At 41.4% G+C, this 20,829-nt stretch overlaps 1 protein-coding gene across 1 annotated transcript in view; it reads right to left on the minus strand.

The window, feature by feature from the left end:
* SND1 (staphylococcal nuclease and tudor domain containing 1) overlaps positions 1 to 20,829 on the minus strand; it is a 438,879-nt gene that overhangs the window by 177,187 nt on the left and 240,863 nt on the right. The window contains exon 14 of the mRNA XM_017957142.2: positions 8,590 to 8,662. Coding sequence (XP_017812631.1) covers positions 8,590 to 8,662 — 73 coding nt within the window. The remainder of the gene's footprint in view (positions 1 to 8,589; positions 8,663 to 20,829) is intronic.

Below are 20,829 nucleotides of genomic sequence, written 5' to 3' on the forward strand. Positions count from 1 at the left end.
CAAAGAAGAAAGGAAAAAATCATTATAGCTCAGTACACTTCAATGAATGCTAGGACCCTGTTGCTGAGGAGCTCATTTGCATGCACTCCTGTTTGTGAAGGCACAGTTAAACAAGGAAGCAGAAGGAAACCAGAAAAATTTATGGCAGAAAGCTTCCTGATAATAGAATCCATGACAGTGACATGCTACTGACTATACTGGGAGGAAGATATTTTTGTTATATAAGAAGGAACAAATAAAGAAGCCCTGTCTCTAATAGTGCTCCACCTCTGGGCAGCTCACCTGAGTAAACATTTTCTCAGAGGTGTTGAATTGCAGAGCTAGGACACTCACACCAATGGACAAGAAGCTGTGCCCTGCTTTCGAAGTCCAATCCTAGCTCCCTACCTCAAGGTTATTTGCTCTGGTGCCTGAATTTTCCAAGACAAGACTGTTCTGAACAAAAAGCTAAACCAAGTAAGCTACAGACTTGGAACCAGACATGATGCAGATGAAAGAGACATATTCACTTTCGAAAATTTTTTTTTTTTTAGGACTTTCACAGCCAAATTATTGTTCATGTTTCCAGGTACAGAGGAGGCAACAAAACTAAGATTTTCAAAGCATATAATTCTATAATCATTTACTGCCCACCATATACGTGGTTTTGTATTTCTCTTGCTTCTACAATTGTTTCCCCTGTTAAAAGATAATTTTCAGTAAGGTAAAATCTCGACTCTTATTCAACTATAAAATAAACTTCATAGAGAAAATTTCATTTTGACCCCACTAATTAATAAGGGAACCAGAAAGGCTCAAAGAGACTAAAGAACAGATATAAATTAAGTTACTAGGAATACTGAGGTGAATTTGCTAAAGTTGCAAAAACAAAGTCAAACGAAGGAGTAAAAATGTAAAGTTTGAAATCATTTCTCTTACAGGGTGGAAATCAATTGTATCTCTTCAGGACCACATTTCTACATCTCTATCTACAAAGATGCAAAACAGCCCAATTAATAGAAGCGAAATAAAAGAAGTGAGAAACCATGTCCTAAATTTGGTGCCCTCCAAAAACAACACAACTCAGTCAAAAAGTGGACTAAAATCTATAAAAGGAGGTACTGAAACACAATTATCACTAACTGTGGTATCTGCTGCAATGAAATTTTGAAAAAATTCCCAGGTAAATAAAAAATGCTTTCAAATTTATTTAAGAGAAGGATGGCCCTGTAGTTCTGGCAAATATGAACAGGGGAGTTTCAAAAAACAAAGTGGTTGCACAGAACTCATATGAACAAAGAAACTATGGACAGCCAGGTGTGGTGGCTCACGCCTGTAAGTTCCAGTTACTTGCGAGGTTGAGGCAGGAGGACCTCTTGAGCCCAGGAGTTTGAGTCCAGCCTGGGCAACATAGTAAGATCTCATCTTAAAAAAGAAATAAAGGAAAAAAAGAGAAAAAGAAACAAACTATGGGCAAAAAAACTCCCAACACAATAAAGCAATGCTTTCCATCACAAGGGTGAGAGCAATTGGCTGAAGCAACTCTCTGGTAGAATCAAGATCAAGGTCTTCTTAGTAACATCCAACTCTTAGCAGAGACATATTATAGAAGAGGTGAAAAGAGAAAAGAGGGCCGGACATGGTGGCTCATGCCTGTAATCCCAGCACTTTGGGAGGCTGAGGCGGGCGGATCACCTGAGGTCGGGAGTTCAACACCAGCCTGACCAACATGGTGAAACCCTCTCTATCAAAAACACAAAAACTAGCTGGGTGTGGTGGCGTGTGCCTGTAATCCCAGCTACTCAGGAGGCTGAGGCAGGAGAATTGCTTGAATCTGGGAGGTGGAGGTTGCAGTGAGCTGAGAGGGCGCCACTGCATTCCAGCCTGGGCAACAGAGCAAGACTCTGTCTCAACAAAAAATAAAATAAAATAAAATAAAAAACAGAGAGAGAGAAAAGAGGCCAGGCATGGGGGCTCACTCCTGCAATCCCAGCACTTTGGAAGGCTGAGGTGGGAGGGTCACTTGAGCTCAGGAGTTTGAGACCGGCCTGGACAACAAGTGAGACCGCATGTCTATTTTTTTGAAAAAAAAATTAAATTAAAAATATAAGAGAAAAGAAAAAAAAAAAAAAAAGAAAGAGTTTGAAGTTTTTTCCAAAGTCTGGGAGAAACTTACAAGGTGGCTGCCACTTTGGCATCAGAGGTTGTGTGCCACAGAGGTGATGGCATGTTTCTGTGCAGTGAGGATCCAAGCCAGTCACCTGCACATTGTAGTCCAACTAGAGTTCAATAAACTTTGCTTGAAGAAAGAAGAAGAGAGAAATAGAGCAATATCTTTTCCTAAACTAGTAACAACCTGAGCTACCAAATACAACAGGGATGCAAGAAAGCCACCAGGATAACCCAACACTCCCACCAACCATGGCTTCCAGTCAAGGGACCAACCATATGGTTGACAGCACACATTGCTTGCTGTGGAGAGCAAGTTCTGCAGACAGTAAGCTGGCTCTTCCAGAATTCCTTTGGAATTTTCTCAGAGTAGCAAATGCAGACCCCAGCAGTGGAGCCAGCAGCTAATGTGTGAATGAAGCTCCAGTGCTAGGCAACCCCTCTAGGTCACAGAAACCCACCTGACAGAACCACAGGCCTTGATGTTGTGCCATCTGGACAGTAACTTAGACTGCAGTTGGCAAGAGAGACGTGAGAACATGGTGTAGGGCCAAGGGGGGTAAAAAAGGTAAGGGCTATTTAAAACAACAAAAAAAACAAATACACTCAGAGAGCATTTGTGCCATCAAATACCAGAGATTAGAAAAAACAAAAAGCTGAAAGGAATTTTAGAATCACGAGAGTAAGAAAAATAAATCTAAACTAGGTGGGCCAGAAAACATAGAAGACAAACTGCAATTTAACACAGACCTAACTCATAAAGCCCCTGGGTGATTTTGCTCCTTTTATCTTCTTCAGACTTAGCAGGCAAACCACTCTTTTCTCTTTTTAATTCTCTCTCTCTTTTTGAGACGGAGTCTCGCTCTGTCACTCAGGCTGGAGTGCGGTGGCGCTATCTTAGCTCACTGCAACCTCTGCCTCCCAGGTTCAAGCAATTCTCCTTGCCTCAGCCTCCCAAGTAGCTGGGATGACAGGTGCCCGCCACCACTCCCAGCTAATTTTTTTGGTATTTTTTTAGGAGAGATGGGGTTTCGCCATGTTGGCCAGGCTGGTCTTGAACTCCTGACCCTTAGGAGATCTGCCCACCTCAGCCTCCCAAAGTGCTGGGATTACAGGCATGAGCCACTGTGCCTGGGCTTTTAAAAATTCTCTTTAGCCAAAAAGAATATTATTTTTTTTCTTATGCTTCCATCAAGGCCTAAACATTCAAAAAGAGCTAAGGAAAGGTAACACCTACAGAAATCTCAAAGAAAGGATGACAGTGCTACTAAAGTTTAAGAGGGCAATGAAAACCCGAAACTGAAGGCAGAGGTCAGGAGCACATGCTGGAGAAAGTCCAACCCTGTCTACCAATATATTTCTTATCTATTGATTTAATCTTATCTGTTTTAAAGGAACACTTCAATCCTTTATATTAGCAAGTCAGAATCCTGCTGGTCAACTCTGTAAGACTTCGTTTCATGAATAACAGGGCACCAAATGTCTGACCTTCTTCCCCTGTGCCCTGCACCTTCCCCAAAGCTAGTCACTGGATCACTCCAAACCATGGCTTAATTTTTAGGCTAGGTGTGGTGGTTCATGCCTATAACAGCAATATTTTGGGAGGCCAAACTGGGAGGATCACTTGAGGCCAGGGGTTTCAGATCAGCCTGGACAACATAGCAAGATCCTGCGGGTGTGATGGCATGCACCTGTAGACCCCGTTACTCAGGAGGTCGAGTCAGGAGGATCGCTTGAGCCCAGGAGTGCAAGGCCACAGTGAGCTATGACTGTGCCACTGTACTTCCAGTCCAGTCTTGGTGATAAAGTGAGACTCCGTCTCCTTTAAAAAAAAAAAAAAAAAAATTCAGTAATACTATGTATTTCCAACAAAATCAGTCACGGAGAAAGGTGGTTATAAAAAAGTGCTATGTAACATGAGCATGAAACCAAGCCACGTCCAAAGGAGCACAGCAGCAGTTAACAGATAAAAAGACCCATGGATTAAGAGAATAAATACTGTAATAGTGAAATCAACAGAGGAACTGTCAGGACTACATAATATGAAAAGGCAGAATATATTGAAAAGAAGACAACCCCTATTCTGGGACTTTCAGAAGTAAGACTGAAGAGGATGCTGTCTTCTTGTACCATCAAACAAAATCGTAACTTCTCATGCACAGAGGACAGACACAAAAGGAAAAGGACAGAGAAGAAAACTCAGATATACACTATGACTCATTGAGTCCTATTCCCATATAAGAGGAAGATGGAGAAGTGGAGGTAAAGGTAAAAGGTAAAATCAGCATTCACAGGGCTGGCTGCAACTCGAGGAGTGGGGAGCTCTCTCTAATCTCAGAACCATAATTGATTTGTCTGATCTACCAGAACAACAGTAAGCCATGCACCAGCCCCATTTTATTGCCTGTTTTACACTCTGTATCTGCAGAAGATTGTATTTATTACGGAGCAGGCTACAGCAAAAACAATAATAAACCTAAGATAAAGAACAGCTGAGAAACTTGAGATAAAGAACACTGACATGCATATTCCAACTTTTTCTGTGCTGGTGAGGGAGGGAACTGAGACAGGATCAATGAAAAACAAAACCAACTAATAATGAAAACACAGATGTATGAAGTCAGTCACCACAGAACCATCCTTCAAATCAAGTAAGACCTAGTACCAAGTCAGTCAAATTCTCAGCTGGTTCTACACACTCTGGAACATTTTGGCCTGAAAGGAAACCAGATTATGATAGAAATGGCAGCAGTGGCTGGTACTTCTAATAGCCCAGTACCTATACTGTGAAAAATTGGAAATAACAAAAAAACCAGTAACTTCTTTAGGATCTAAAGTACCAGCTTGGGAGTATGTAATTTTCTTCCTTTAGTGGTTACCCTAAAAATAGGTGTAAGAGATGCAGATGGGTCAACATACACATACACACACACACACACACACGTATTTATTTATTTTTGGTAGAGATGGGGTCTCACTAAATTGACCAGGCTGGTCTTGAATTCCTGAACTTAAGCAATCCTCCCACCTCGGCCTCCCAAAGTGCTGGGATTATAGGTGTGAGCCACCACGCCTGGTCTAGTGGGCCAAGTTTTTATCAAAGCCTTAGAGAAACTGGGGGTTCATTCAGTTGGTGTTATATGCAGATGTTCTGCCCATCTTACGGAAAACTCAAAACTCAGTTGACTTTGACATCAAAACCCATCTGTAATAACAAACAAGAAGGCCGGCTTATTTGGCCACTACAGAGGCTGGTAACTTACCCTCCAAGGCAAGCCATCAACCTCACACTCCTGTGCTTAGATGAGTCACTTCCAACCACATGCAATCAGCCAAGCAGGTCTTGTATTTGCTAGGTCTTCATACAAAAGCATTTTAACGCACTCTGACCCTTACTCTGTGAAATCATTTTTTAAATCTGTGAAATGTGAAATCATTTTTTAAACGGCAGGAGAAGAGATAATGGAAAAGGAAACCTAACTCCTAAAGATGGAGGCAGTTGACACTAGAACAAAATTACAGGTTATTTGCCCCACCATCATGATATAATCTCTTCCATACAACACATTTCTTAACAGTGTTTAGGAGACAGAATGTGCACTTACGTATGTCTGTTTTTTCACCAATGATGTGTAGTGGGATGGAGAGGAGGGTGGTGAGAGGTATTATGCACAAACAGCAGTTTATTGTAAATTACTTCGGCAGCATATTGCCTACACTGTCAGCTCAACAAAAACTTCCATTTATCATGGCCTGCAACTAAGAGGGGCATCAATCTGGGGCAGTAGGTAACACAGTTAAAGATTAAAAAAAGATTAAGAAACCTCTGTGAAACCATTACGTATATGTACATTACATTGTCTTTTTCCCTGTTTATTCTTCATCTGGCTGTAAGCGTTTGCCCATCTGACCCCACACCTGTCCCACAGACAGCAAAATTGCCAGCATGCTTCAGGAAGCAGAAAACCCATACATCTCACTTAAATGGAACAAGGGCACCCAACATACACACAGACTTAACACTGTGATGGAAAGAAGGGAAGGTTAGAAGGTGGGAGAAGACAAAACTCCTCTATTAAAGAGGGCACAAAAAAGTTGCAATCTTAGGTGAATAATTTGTGATTCAGGCAGACAAGGTCATATCTGACATCCATTTAAATCCAACAGCTTTTTCACTTTCAGTCTCCCATTTGCCCAAGCTTTACTCTTTTATGTGGTGACTGAGAGAAATTTAATTGGCATTTATGTTTAAGAGCAAACCAATCCTCCAATATTGAGACAGAAAAGATAATAAAAATTGTTATGAAACTGAGCTAGACTTTAAGGGGAAGTTGGTGGGGTAGGAATAGAAGTAAATAAATAAATGAAGACACGTTTCACAAGACCCACTGCTAATGACAACAGAAATAAAGGAATAAAAAAAGCATCAGAAATCACCAAGGCAGGAGGCAGCATAAGATTCAGAGACAGCAATGAAGATATTTAGGACACTACATTGAGGGGTACGGAGAGGACAGCCCTGAGACCGGTGTGCCTGAACCTCAAAACCTCCTTAGAGTTGCTTCACCTCACTGCTGGTGTTAAATGAGAACTAGAAATGAAACTATCCCTAAGGTTGAAATCAGCCTCTGGAAGGCCCTGGAGTATGGGCCCCACATAAGCTTTTGGATGGGCATATTTGGCCCTTTGTGTAGAAGGGTTTTCATCGCATTTTCCAAACCATTTGTAACTTTTTTCTCCTGCTGATGAATCGCCAAAAATTTGTCCTTTTATTACTATAACAGCTTTAACAGCTTTACTAAAAGATCAATATTAAGGAAAGCATTGTTGAGAATGCCGCACACATACATAAAAATATTAATAATATATATGCAAAGAATAACTCAGCTGGGTAAGCTACACAGAAAATAGGCCAAGTAAGATCGCACTGGGTGAGTCACACCTGTTAAAAATGAACATTAGCAGATACACCATAGTTACCTGTGGCTCAAAGGCCATTAGCTACAGGTTTCTGGGCTTCTCAGGATTCTAAGCCACAAAAAGTGCATATCACTTTACTTCACCAACTTAACAGAGGCCCCAGCCTCTAGACTGAAGTCCAGTTAATGTGTTATAGGTAACATTGTTTAACCTATAATCTGTAGTGACTGGTTATACAGAAAGAAAAGCTCAACAGAGTCCCACTGTTTAAGATGAGCAGGGGACCACTATACCCAGACAAGGGGGAGCCTGCCAGACACATTTGTAGCAAGCAATCACCAGGAGCAACAGAAAAAGCCTCAGCCAGGCCTGGGCACACCACATAACAGGAATATAATACACTCTGATTCATCACTCCTGCAGCCTAGGCTGAGCTCTAGCACTTTTGTTTATACTAGTATTTTCTTCTCAGTGCCCAAGGCAAATTCCCTGAGTGCCTAAGCTAAGATTTACCAGCTCTTCCTCCTTCCATCTCCCCTGGGCTTCATCTCCCCTGGGCATCTTCCCTATGCATGGCACAGACCTGAACCTCTCCTTAACCATTAGTGACTGTGGTGTTGAAATGGATGGTGTATGTCTCAGCAATAGAGTGCCTTTCCTGGCCACCTGATCAAAATCAGCACTTACACCACTCACTATCCCCTTGGCCAGTTTTATTTCTCTTCACAGTAGTTTTCGCTACCTGACATTGTAACTGCCTCCCTTTTCCACTTGAATGTAGGGAGTTCAGCAGTTTTCTTCATTGTTATATTCCTAGTGCTTAGAGCAATTCCTGGCATACAGCAGGCACTCAATAAACACTTATTGACTAAATGAATAAACTATCTCAACTATCAAACGGATCTATTCAGCCAAAGAGACCCTAAACACTCAAAGGTAAAGTCCTTACAGCTAAAGAATCATTTGGACACAGCCTACTGGGAGCTCTAAAATATTGGTGCCATTGATTCTTCTTTATTATCTATATGTATTATCTCAAAGGATGTTCATACATTTCTCCATTCTGTCCCACTCACAGGCAAGCAGAGGAACAAGAGGTCATGAGGAAATCATGATGAATTCATATCCTTCTCCTGAAACCTATACTTGACCTTTTGCCACTAAGACTTCCCACTCACAGCAAGAACTGGACAGGGGTTTTAAAAAGAGGCAATTTTATTTTAATACAACTGAGAAGAACTACCTTCCAAACTCAAAATACAGTAATTAAAAATGAAAAAGCAACATAGAGACAGTTCAGGTAAAGAAAAAGAATGAAGTTAATTCTGCTTTTCCAGATTATAAAACAGGCTCCCTATAGATACCTAAGTAGATGCCCCAGGCAGAGGGGAAAAAAAGTCACAGTCAGTGCCTGAAAAGAAGCGAGCTAGAGGAAACACATAAGCTGAGGTCCTTCAGCAAATATGCAGACACGCTCTTGAGCCTCTGAGCCACACAGTTTGATTCAGGGACTCGACTCACCCCAGATATATCTGCGACACGGTGGATAGGCACTTCCTTCTTGCTATGCAATCCTTTGCCATTCTTAATAGCTCTGTTAAGGAAGAAGAGAAAAACCGATTAAAATAAGAATCACAATGGGAAGGGGTAGGAGGGTGTGAAAATGAAGAGAGAAGTGAGGGTTGTTGAAGTGGGTATGCATGACTACCCAAGTCACACTGTACAGTGCTGAGTAGCCAGTCCGTGCAAGAGGATTTGGTGGAGGGGGGATTATAAAGCTGCTCTTCTCTTAAGCCCAGTTACCAGCACGTGGCTGCCAGTTTCCACTAACAGTGTACTTAGTAATCAGAGGGCTCCCTCACTTGTTTCCAAATTAAAGGCATTGTTCCAGGCACAAAAGAAGAATCAGTTAGAGAAGCACATGCCTAAGAAACAGAAGTAATAACGTTTCTTCTGTGTTTAATCACATGAAACATTTTAAATGCAAAATATGTGGCTAGTGTTCCAATTCTAATGGAAATAAGTTCCTCCCAGGTAAAAAGATAAGTTGCCCTGAATGCAGCAATACTGTAGAGAAAAGTTATTTAACAGTAGGGAAAAAAATTAGCAAATGCTACGTAACTGACATTAAGTCTCATTTTCAATCAGTCTCAGCTATAATAAGAGGAGATTTAACAGGGAACTCTGGGACTCTGCCAAGCTCAGACATGGGTTGGTTTGCTCTAATCACCCAATCCTCTGAGTGGCAGCTCTGGGGACAAAAGCCTATGCCTCACTAGGTATGATCACTGGTATAACAATGAAGGACCACAGAATAAAAACTGACTGGTGAATCACTTGGTCCGTACACTGTTGTATAAGGGCCTTCTTGTATACCGCCAGCCTGCAGACATAGCAGGGAAGAGTTCTGAGCTTAGAGATAGAGAACTAGGGATTAGGGGATGTTCCTACGAATCTTATCTATGGAGACTCGACTTTTTAGGGTTTTTGAATTCCAGAGGAAGTGTTGAGAAAGCTGCCCAGCCCAGGGCCAAATGTCAGGGACCCTCACACTGTCAGCCAGATTTTCACTTCTTTCCTTTCAGGAACTCACTCAAGGAACACAGGTACAGGACACACTTCTGCAGGGGTTACTTTCAGGGTCATCACTTTCTAAAGTAAACCCTTATAAGCCAAATTGGGTGGGTATTGCTCAGTGCTAGGTAGAATAGTCATATTTCTTTCACACTTGGGCCTTTATCACCTACCTGAGCCCCCTTCCTTCATCCCAGGGGATCTGTCCCTCATTCAACTAATTTGAAATGCTTCTGATTCAGAAACAACAAAAGTTTTCCTAATATCTAGTTTCTAATCCCTGATATGGGCAAGTACTGAGTTAATAAAATAAAAATCACAGCCTCTCTCTCACTCTGATCTGAAATGCTAACTGAAAGACAGCACTTCCAAGCTCCTTGAATCCCGTGGCTCCTTCTGAATTTGAATCAAGGGCTTCAACTTTAGAAACTGTAAATGGGGCCAGGTGCAGTGGTTCACACCTGTAATTCCAGCACTTTGGGAGGCCGAGGCAGGCAGATCACTTGAGGTCAGGAGTTTGCGATCAGTCTGACCAATATGCAAAACCCTGTCTCTAATTTTAAAAAAAAAAAAAAAAAAAAAAAAAAATCGGGCTGGGTGCGGTGGCTCAAGCCTTTAATCTCAGCACTTTGGGAGGCCGAGGCAGGCGGATCCCAAGGTCAGGAGTTCGAGACCAGCCTGGCCAATATAATGAAACCCTGTCTCTACTAAAAATACAAAAAAAATTAGCTGGGTGTGGTGGCAGGTATCTGTAATCCCAGCTACTCAGGAGGCTGAGGCAGGAGAATTCCCTGAACCCGGGAGGTGGTGGTTGCAGGGAGCCGAGACTGCGCAACTACACTCCAGCCTGGGGGAGAGACTCCATTAAAAAAAAAAAAAAAAAGTCAGCCAGGTGTGGTGGTACGCACCTGTAATCCTAGCTACTTGGGAAGCTGAGGCAGGAGAATTGCTTGAACCCGGGAGGTGGAGGTTGCAGTGAGCCAAGATCACTCCACTGCATTCTAACCTGGGTGAAAGAGCGAGACTCTGTCTCAACTAAATAAATAAATAAATAAAATAAAATAAAATAAAATAAAATAAAATAAATTGTAAATGGGTAAAAATATTTCCCTTTACAATTTCCTCTAGTGATTTACCATTTAGGGATCCTGTTAGTGGTCAGCAACCAAGGCCGATTCTCAAGCTTTGCCCCTCACCCCTTGGGATTTGCAAGCTACCAGCGAAAGACTAGAGGTTGGTGGCTAGAAGCCAACTAACAACCCAACTCTTCCACCTCCCAAAGCCCTGCTTACATCTTGCATGTCCTATTTCTATAACCTCCTCTGCCACCAACAAGCTCTCCTTATTTTGCTACTGCAAATTGGAAGGAGCAGCCTTTAAGATCGAAGCTTCTGTGAAGCAAGACAAGCTCTTTCCCACCCTGACCGTACCTTACCTCCTTCAAGGCAAGGCCTGCAAAGCATTCTGCAGGTCCTCTGGGGCACTAAATGCCTACAGCCTTATCCTTTAACAACAAGGACAACCAAAATAAATAGATCTGTTCTGTAAACAGACAGGTTCAAGTTAGAGCACTGCTGAAATCGTGGCCTTTCCTGGGGCTGGAGAACATCTCACATGCTTTGGGAAAAAAAGAACAGGGCCTGAGCAGTAAGTTAGAAAGCAAAGATCCTCAAGGCAAAAGCAGTGAGGTGGGAAACTATAATTCTGCTTTCTTTCTGTGACCACAAAGTAGCTCTGTGCTATAAGCAGAAATCTAGGACTTAACCAAGACTAAATACGCTACCAAAGAGGAAAAAATTAACATCAGAAACCGGAATATGTGGATAATAGTGTACATATGACATTTAAAACAATAACACCAAAACAATTCTTTAAAATTGTCTTAGTATTAATATTATTCATGTTCTACCCTGTTTCTAAAAAGCATATTATTGGATACGTGTTTGTGTTCTGGCATAAATTTTGGGAAAACGTCCAAAGACAATTTTTTCACACTTAAAATATTATCATTAAACTCGACCAACTTCTGGCACATTCAAGAGGCAGCAAGAAAGTAGCACTGTACCGTCATATATGAACCGAGAAGTAGTGCTTATTTTGTTAATTCTTCGTAAAAGAGAAGCAAAGTTCAAAGTTAACAATAGGTAGTTAATCACTAAATTCAAATATGCCCACCTAGGAAGCACTCTAGCCTCTTAGCAGCATACTAGACCCAGGCTGCCAAGTGGGAAGGATCTGTGAGAAAAGAGCAGAATAACCTGCGGCAGCACAGGTCTCCTTCCCTGTGCGGAGGCTGCTTTGCTTCTGGTTCCCACACTGTTGCAGGAATGTCACTGAGTGAGCCATTTCCAAAAAACCTCCCTCTGCTTGTCACAAGTCTGATGCCACAGCAAGAGATTCTCCACGACAGAGTATCTGGGGGAAGTAGGAATTCAGGAATCAATATCACAGAGGAGAGGAGCAAATGCTGAGGGGAGGCCTGCCACCGCTATCTGCAAAGGGAGAGTACAACTTTATTCCAGGCTACGAGGATACATGACATGGAGACCCAGGCTCTGCTGAAAACAAGGTGTGCTGCCTTGCTACCCCCTCTCAGTGGGGTTCTCCTTTGCATCTCACATAACCCAGTTTCTCTGGGATAGATTTGTGGAGCTCTGTCTTTGCGACGTGGGAAGGTAGGCAGACCGCAGGCTGGCTTCCACTGTATCTGCTCCACAGAGCAAACACTAACTTCCGCTCCCCACACTGCCTTTCCCTGTAGGCCTCAGCCACAGCTCTGCATCCCTTTTCATTAGGCAAGGAATGAAACTCCTGACTTTTAAACTTCTCCTGCTGTGTCTGCTTAATAGTGGCTTCTCACAAAGGCAGGTTGGTGTGCAGGCCAGCCAGGAGAAAGGAAGCAGTGGGACAGAACATAGCCTACTCCTCTCAGAAGCTTTCTTCTCCAAGATGCAGCAGTACAAAGACAGCAAAGACTACCAGTGTCAATAACGGATAAACATCATCACCAGTCAGGGAAAGTAAGTATATATCTGCACACATGCCAAGGAGTGGCAGGGCGACAGAAGGATGAACACTCAGCTTTCTAGGTTGTTTCTAGGAGCCACAGGGCTGTATGGTACTACAGGGTGGGAAGATGAACTCTATTCAGACCACTGGAAAACTCTGCTTTCTTTAAACAGCAAAGTTTGAAATTCTCACATATTAGCTGCTGCTTTTCCTATAGAAGAAAAAACCTACAACTTTGCAAAGGCAGATGACATTTTTGCAGGGAGATCATCTCCATGGCCTCAGCACCAGATTAGAACCCGCATACATTTCATGCCAAGGAAGAGTCTGCTCTTAGGTTTGCAGTCCCTAGTTCATCCAGAAAATTCCAAGACCAATGCTCTCCAAGCTGGATGTCTGAGCACCACAGTAAAAGTCCCTCCCGTGCCAACGAACAGGCCTTCATCTTACTGCCAATTCAACGATGGTAGGTTGTTATTCTGAACAAACATTTTTGTCAGCTTACAAAGAAACTCAAAGGATTTATGGCTAGATCCAACCTTATCACAATCATAAAATAGTTATCACATCAGGAATTCTTAACCTGGGGACATAGTGAGCGTTAGCTCGGATGCTAGAAATATCTCTGATCCACCCTAAAGTATCTGTGAATTTTTTGAGGGAGCAGGAGCTTTCAACAGAGTTTTACAAAAAGAACTACTTTCATACATGAAAGAGATCTAAAGAAAATAAAATGATAGAAAGCAGAAATGACATGCAATAGGTGGCAGGGAGATGGTGGGGCAAGGAGGCTACAGAGCTGAGAGAGATCAGGACCCCTGAACACGTCTCCTCATCTATAACTTCCTTTTAACAATGCTTTCCTGGCAAGCAGGCTCCATGATGTCTCTTCACTCTGCTTTTGCTTTACCCCTACGTCCAACATTCTTCTTTCATAATTGTGCTCACTTGGCCCTTTTGGAACCCTCTTGGTCTAGGCCCTCACCCAGGGATATCTTAACTAAATTCATTCAATTCCTTTTGAAGCTACACACACTTTGACTGAATACTGCACACCATTACCACATCACTTCTTAATAAAAATCGACGTCATCATTTTCCTCCCCTACTTATACCCCAAACAAAAGACAACTAACCAGCTTGTGAAATCAAGTGGAAATTCTCAGACTTGGCTTTCATGGGTCCTGACCATGTGGCCCCAGTTTACGTATCCACATGATTTCCATGTTACCCCTAATCCAATTAGGCCCATTTCCTTCATGCCCCCTACATGCAAGTAATTAATTATATGTGTCCCCTGGGCTTTTGCTTTCCCCTTGATTCCACTTGTCGTTCTAGGTCAACACTACAGTGAAAAGAGTATCACCTATCTGTAGCCACAACCTCACTACAATCATAAAATAGTCGGGACAACAGAAATTTGTAACCTGGAGTCCTAGGTGAACTCCTTTGAAATGATAGTATAATTTGTGTGTGTGTGTGTGTGTGTGCGCGCGCGTTGTGTGCAGGTATCACTCAGTTCAGCATGTAATTATAAACTGCAACATATGACTTCCAAATTGTTTCATGTGTTAATCTTTATTTCTGTATCTAGACTACAGGTCCCTTGAGGGTTTGTATTCTGCCCTTAATGTTTATTATAGTATTTAACAGACAGCAATCTTTCCATAATTATATAAATGCAGGGCCATCTAATTCAATTAAAGTGTGCCAAGTAAAGCTGAACAAATGCTTGGTAACTGACTGATTAATGCGGAACAGTGAAAATATTTCAAATTGGAGACAGTGACAATGCCAAAGTGACTGTAGGGCAAAACAATGAGGTTTGTTGGCTTTCCTGGATGCACAGTTTCATGATCTATGCTCCAGGGCAGAAGCAGCTAAAGACTGGCCTCTGAGCAGAAACAGAAGCAGAGGAGCATCCAGAACAAAAGCATCACATCCCACATCAAGTCTCCCGGAACTGCAGGAGATGGGCAAGAATCTGATTGGCAGTGAGTGGGAGAAAAGCTTGACCACTGTAAACAATAAAACAGAACCAAGTAGCAGGATTGTAAGGAACACCTACTAAATAATCAAGGACAAATGACTCAGTAGGAAGAAAAATTAATTCCAACAGAAAAGATTAAAAAGTAGAATAAAGAGTAAAAAACTTGGTAAACTTCTGAAGCACTTCTCATTGTGTTTTGGGTCACATTGAGGAATATGGTTTTTCAGCATGAACCAAATACAGATATCAATGAAACATGGAAGCAATAAACAATTCTTTCGGCCTTTCTCCTGGTTCCTTGGCAGCTTGAAGAAGCGACAGGGTGGCGCCACTCAGAAAACAAGATACAGAGCAAGAGCAGGTGCAAAATGGTAGGTGGGGGCACTAAGATTATACAGCTGCATTTTCAACAACAATGAGAACTACTGATGAGAAAGACAGAAAAGATTGAGAGTGCATAGACTGGAAATGAGGAAATTGAGTCTTACGGTCAAGGGGAGGTGGGCGGACTAATGAGTCAGTAGGTATTATGAGGCAGTGAAGCAAATAACAAAGAACTCTAGGTCATCATCTCATCTAAAACTAATATAAGGAAGGAATGAAGACACATGCTATTGTGCTGGGTATGACAATGGATCTGCAGTGGCAGGTAAGGGGGAGGAAAGGGATTATGAATTCCAAGGCAGAGAACAACCAACTCAATGCTAGAGACAAGGTGAACACAGTTGCAAACTCTACTATCCCAGATTAGGATCAAAGGAATATTAGAGCTGGGCAGTAGTGGCTATGAGCAGTCTAAAGTCTTCTTGAGAGGATAGGGCCTCAGGAAGGTAGATTACTCAAAATGGCCTCAATGACACTGATTTTATAGTTTTTGCTGTTCTGATTACAAAGTCTGCCAGAAAAAATTTCAGGAAACAATGACTCATAATCCTATTTCAAGAAAAAAACACCCTTTAAGCACCACTTTTAATAGGTGCACAGGAAATCCATCATATATGAATGTATGGTTCAAAATTTTCATCAATTCCCTGCTGTTAGATATTTATGCGAATAGTTCTACTACTATCGATAATGCCATGAGGAATAACTTCTAGAGAACCTTGCCAATTACTTCCTTAGCATAAGAAACTGCTGTCATAGGGCAAGAAACTGGCATTTGCTTTCCATCTCCCTTCACCAAGGCAAACCAAACAGAACATGCCTTCTCTCGTGGACTCTATTTGTGGATAACCCATCAATTTGGGTGCTCCTTTCCCTAAGAATCCCAACTACCCACAAATATTCTCCACGTTTGTAATTATATTTGTAATTATTTACTTGTTCACCGAAATCACTAGATCATGTGTTTTTGTTTTTACTCCCAAAATACCTGATAAAATACTTGTTACATAACACAAACACATCAGTTACAGAAAACTTTAATGTGTCTTTCGATTGAGTGAAAAGCAACAATTCTGTGACAATGTTCAGTTTGGAAAATGATTTTCTAATGTGAGCTACATTTATTCTGACTTACTGGAAAAAATTCATTGCCATACCCCAGAGATCTGGCTCTCTGACCTTGATGTAAAAGCAAGAGCAATGGGAAGTAATCCTTCTCAACTTCTGGGACCAAAGTTGGAGGGTGCTGGCGGGGGGCAGAGTCAGAAGCAGCTTAGGATAAAACAGAAATGCATAAGGAAGTTTACAAGAAATTTAGATGTAAAAAATCCTGCAAATGAAAGAAAGCTATGAAGCGGATTTCCCATTCACAAGCAGTTATAAAATTCTGTGCGTTGATGTATCAGTGACTAATTATTCGAACTATAGTCCTCCTGAGAGATTTCTAAGGATTAGAGCAGAAGCAGGATAGGGATATGCCTAATAGAGACTCAGCTCTCCGACCCACTCAGCCACCTGAAGCTGCAGATGAGCCAAAGCAAGCAAGCACTGTAACACTCAAGATGATTTCACATTAAATTAGCCAAGAGCTGGTGGAGGCTACTCAGAAGGAATCGAATTAAGGAGCCGTGAACTTAGAGTTTGAGGAAGGGGGAAAGAGACAGGAGTCAAGGGGAATAAAGAGCTGGGACATACTATAGAAATCCAAACCTCGTCCATTCCATGCCTTGTTCTCTGTTACTTATAACCACGACCGTAATTCCAATTACAATGAAGATTAAATGATCAATCTTCCATGAAAGGGCATACACTTTGATTTATTTTACAATGATCAGGGACTGATTAGGGCAGTGCTTCTCAAATTCTAGTGTGCATCAGAATCACCTAAAGAATGTGTTAGACTGCAGTGGGCAGGGTGCTGAGAATTCACATTTCTAACAAGTTTCCAAGCGACAGTGATGTGGCTGGTCTGAGAGCCACCGATTTAGGGAAGCAAGTTTTAAGACATTCAAGAAAGTCAAGGGTCAAGTGTTATCACTTTATTATTACAATTCATTTTGGATTGAAATGATATTCCCAGTACAAGAACCTTCCAACATATCAAATATTTTGGGTTGTGTGAAAGAAGCAAGAGCCTCTTAGTCAAGGGGAGAGTAAGATGGAAGAAAACAGACAAGTGGCTCTGGACAGATAAGTGGTCATAGCTGAACCTATTTTGGGGGATGGGGGTGGGGGAAGACACAATGATGGCTAATTCATGTATGAAGTTTAGCCTAGAACAATGTCCTCTTTGACGGAATACAACCAGTGTAGACTAATGATTACAGAACAGAGCCAAGGAGGACTGCTTTCCAGCAGTTCATCATCCACCCATGATCTGCAGGACTACCCACAGCTTGCTAGTCAAGACAGGAGATAAAGCTAAAGGGTGCCAGCTATACTCCAGCCCCTCATGAATCATAAAGAAAAGTCTCACAACATGAGTTACGTCAGAAGGAACTAGGGGTGGGGAGGGAAGAGAAGGATGGGATGGAGGGAGTGAACAGATCCTCTTAATATCCTGAAAGAGAAAACTATTTGGAAATGGAGACATCATACAGCTCTCCAGAAGTGGCCATTTGTGCTGCCTTAAATGCAGATTGATTACTGCTATTTGGATGTTGAGTGCATCATCTTTTCTGAAGAAAGGGAAAAGCTAAATTTCCCCACATTCAGCTGCATCGTCAAATCACTTCCCAACACCAGCTCTTTTAATGCATTTTCCTGTTATCACATCCACTTGCAAAAACTGATCTTCCCTACTCCCCAACAGTGAAACCCTCCACACTGACACATAATGACATGTGCTGAACCCAATTAGCAACCTCATGACCCTGACACTTAACTGCAACCCCAAAATGTAGGGTGGGATGTGCATTTCCAAAGTTAAAAAAGAAAGGAAGCCATTAGGACATTTAAGAGAAAGGCCCGTCTCCTCCTCTGTGCTGGCTTTCAACCCGTACTGGCTTGATGTAATGCAGAGAGTGAAGAGGACAGTCGTAAGACACCCAACTACTGCCTCCTATGATGCTTGAGCTAAAAATCCAACAGTACCCTGGTGTTACAGGAATCTACCATTAAACTTCAAGTAAGAGCTCTGTTTTTCACGGTATTCAATAGGTTCTACTTTTATTCAAAAAGAATTTTCACTTGTTGAGGTCATTAGATTGAAAGTGAGAAATCTTGGTTTATTTAAAGCCATACCATTAAACTGTTGAGAAGATAAGAACAGAGGCTGGATAGAAAAGATGAATTTCAGGAGGATACTCTTATGGGGCCATTTAATAGAAATGAGAGACGGAATAAAAAAGATGTAAGGCAAGTAGTGTTAAAAATAAAGAGGGAGGAAAGAGGAAGGGCTAAGAAAACAGGTAAGAAAAGAGAAGAAATAGGAAAAACAGCAATATCCAGCAGTACTAATAAAAGTATTTAGTGCCTGTCCCTCTGAGACTGTATGCTTTGTAAAGAGTTGAGTCTATTATCTTTTTTGTTCACCACTATTATCGCCCATGCCTGGAACCCAGGATACACTAAAAAAACAAACAAACAAAAAGGAATAAAGAGAAGAAATGAATACAAAGCCATCACATGCAACACAGACCAGCCTTGACCGCTGTTTCTGACAGAGGAAAGATATGCTTTCTTGGAGAACTGATTAACCCATATAATCTACACTCTGTGATAGGATATATCAGTTTTAAAATTTCAAAACACATACATTCAATGCCAATTGTGTAAACAGACTGGTATAGAAATGAAATTTGCTTATCAAAACATTTAACAAATCACAATAGTGTCAAACCAATATACTAACCTCTTTCATTTCAGAGTCCGAAAATTGTATCTTTTAACTTAGCAACAGAAAATGCTGGCAAATAACTCTTCACATTCATTCATAACCAGTATGTGAATGCCAGTAAAACTGAAGACACAGATATGAAGGACCTGTCAACAGTTTTTTCTTTTTTCTTTTTTTTTAAGGCACAAGTCCCTTTTTCCCTCCATTTATTGAAATTTTATGGAAAAACTTCCCTATAAATCAGAAAAAAGGGAGAGCTTCTCTAGCTAAGTCTGGCAGAGTGGAAGACCAAGACCATTTCCTTCCCAGTGGTCTTAAAAGCACTTCATTCAATGGAATTGCAAAATATTTGTACAAGTCACTGCTACAAACATGTAGAACTTAGAAAGCCCACAGTGGCCCCCATTAACTGCGTCACCAAGAGAGATATGCAATTAATACTGAATCTCTCTTAATAATGGCCAGGGATATTGGTTTAAGAAAGAAAGAGTTTATCAATCTGTTTATAGCTTTTTGACCAAAGTCTGTGACAGAAATGCCAGCGCAGATTTCCTACAGGTTCAAACACAGAAGCCTACAATACGAGGGCACTGCCAATCTCACTAAAAAAAGCAAGAGACTGGTCCTTATGGGGTTTGGAGTTCAGAGATTGGAGATGTAGAACACAGCAAGGCTGGAGTGCTGGTTTTTCGTGTTTTAGAAAGAGAGTTTGCTGAATCAGAAAAATGAGTCCTTCAGGGGACTGGGAAGAGAAGGAGCCAAGGCGACGCTGAGATGAGGGCAGGTTCACACTTGCCTCTCAAAGATGGATGACAACACCATGGTTTTCTAAATCTGCAGTGTGCCAGGCAAGAAATAGAATACACATGAAAAGATAAGTGAGAGCCTGCCCTTTTCTCTTCTCCTGAGATAACCCTAACCTCATTATGTATGACCAGAAGGAATCTAAATTCATTTAAATCTGCTCAGACACTAGGTTGTTCAATACAATTGCTTTCCTACAGTCAAGCCGGAGCATCAATTTCTTTTCTGAATATATACATCGGATCTTGAAATTGCAAGTCTTAGAATTAAAAGATACCTTAAAGGAATAAAGCCCCAACTTCTGAACTAACATAACTTCTGTGTTTTCCTGCAAAGAGCCAGATTCTAACAATTTCTAGGAATTCTTAAAATATTACATTTTAAAATAAAGCTACTGGTAGCATCAGAAGATGTACATAGATGATATCCCCCATGTCTAAAGAAAACACAGCACACAGCCACGCTTTGATCAGACTCTAAACATTACCAACTCATATTCAGTGTCCATAACACGCTCAACAAAAGCTCCACTTGGAAGACATCTAGCATGATGACGAAATTCACATTCTGGCCTCTCCAAAATCAAAACTTGGATGTGTTACACCAAATACATAAAATAGAGCATATGAAAGATTTTTATGACACTTCAGAAAGTAAAAAGGGTCCCGGTAATGACTCACTATCTTGGAAATACCGCAGAAGGATATAAGAAATATTCCCTGAAGAAGTTAAAAGTTCTGCCTAAAGTTAGGAAGACTCGTCAAGACTAGGCATATGCAGCAGGCCAGCTAACCGAGAAACACTAAAACAAAAAGAGGAACTGGAAATGCAGAAAGTCAATATGGGAATCAAACAGGATCATGCAGAACAGAAATAATGTTTCACACTCTAAGGAGTCCATATGATGCTTCTAAAAAGTGAGACCAAGTTCAGGAGTGTCACAGAGAAACTGTGGGTCAGCTGCACCTAAATTCTGAGTGGGGTAAAAAAACAAAAAACAGAAGATACACACACTGGAACTCTCAGAACTGTAGGACAACATCAAGGGCTTTTCAACAAAGCCTACGAGATAAACAAGGCCTGAGAGTATATGAGAAAACGCCAAAACCTTATCTTGCTAGGACACAAAGTAATGAGGGAGGGGGCAGCTGATGATAGACAA

The sequence above is a fragment of the Papio anubis genome, chromosome 4 (genome assembly GCF_008728515.1).
Source record: "Papio anubis isolate 15944 chromosome 4, Panubis1.0, whole genome shotgun sequence".
In the NCBI taxonomy this organism is placed as follows: domain Eukaryota; kingdom Metazoa; phylum Chordata; class Mammalia; order Primates; family Cercopithecidae; genus Papio; species Papio anubis.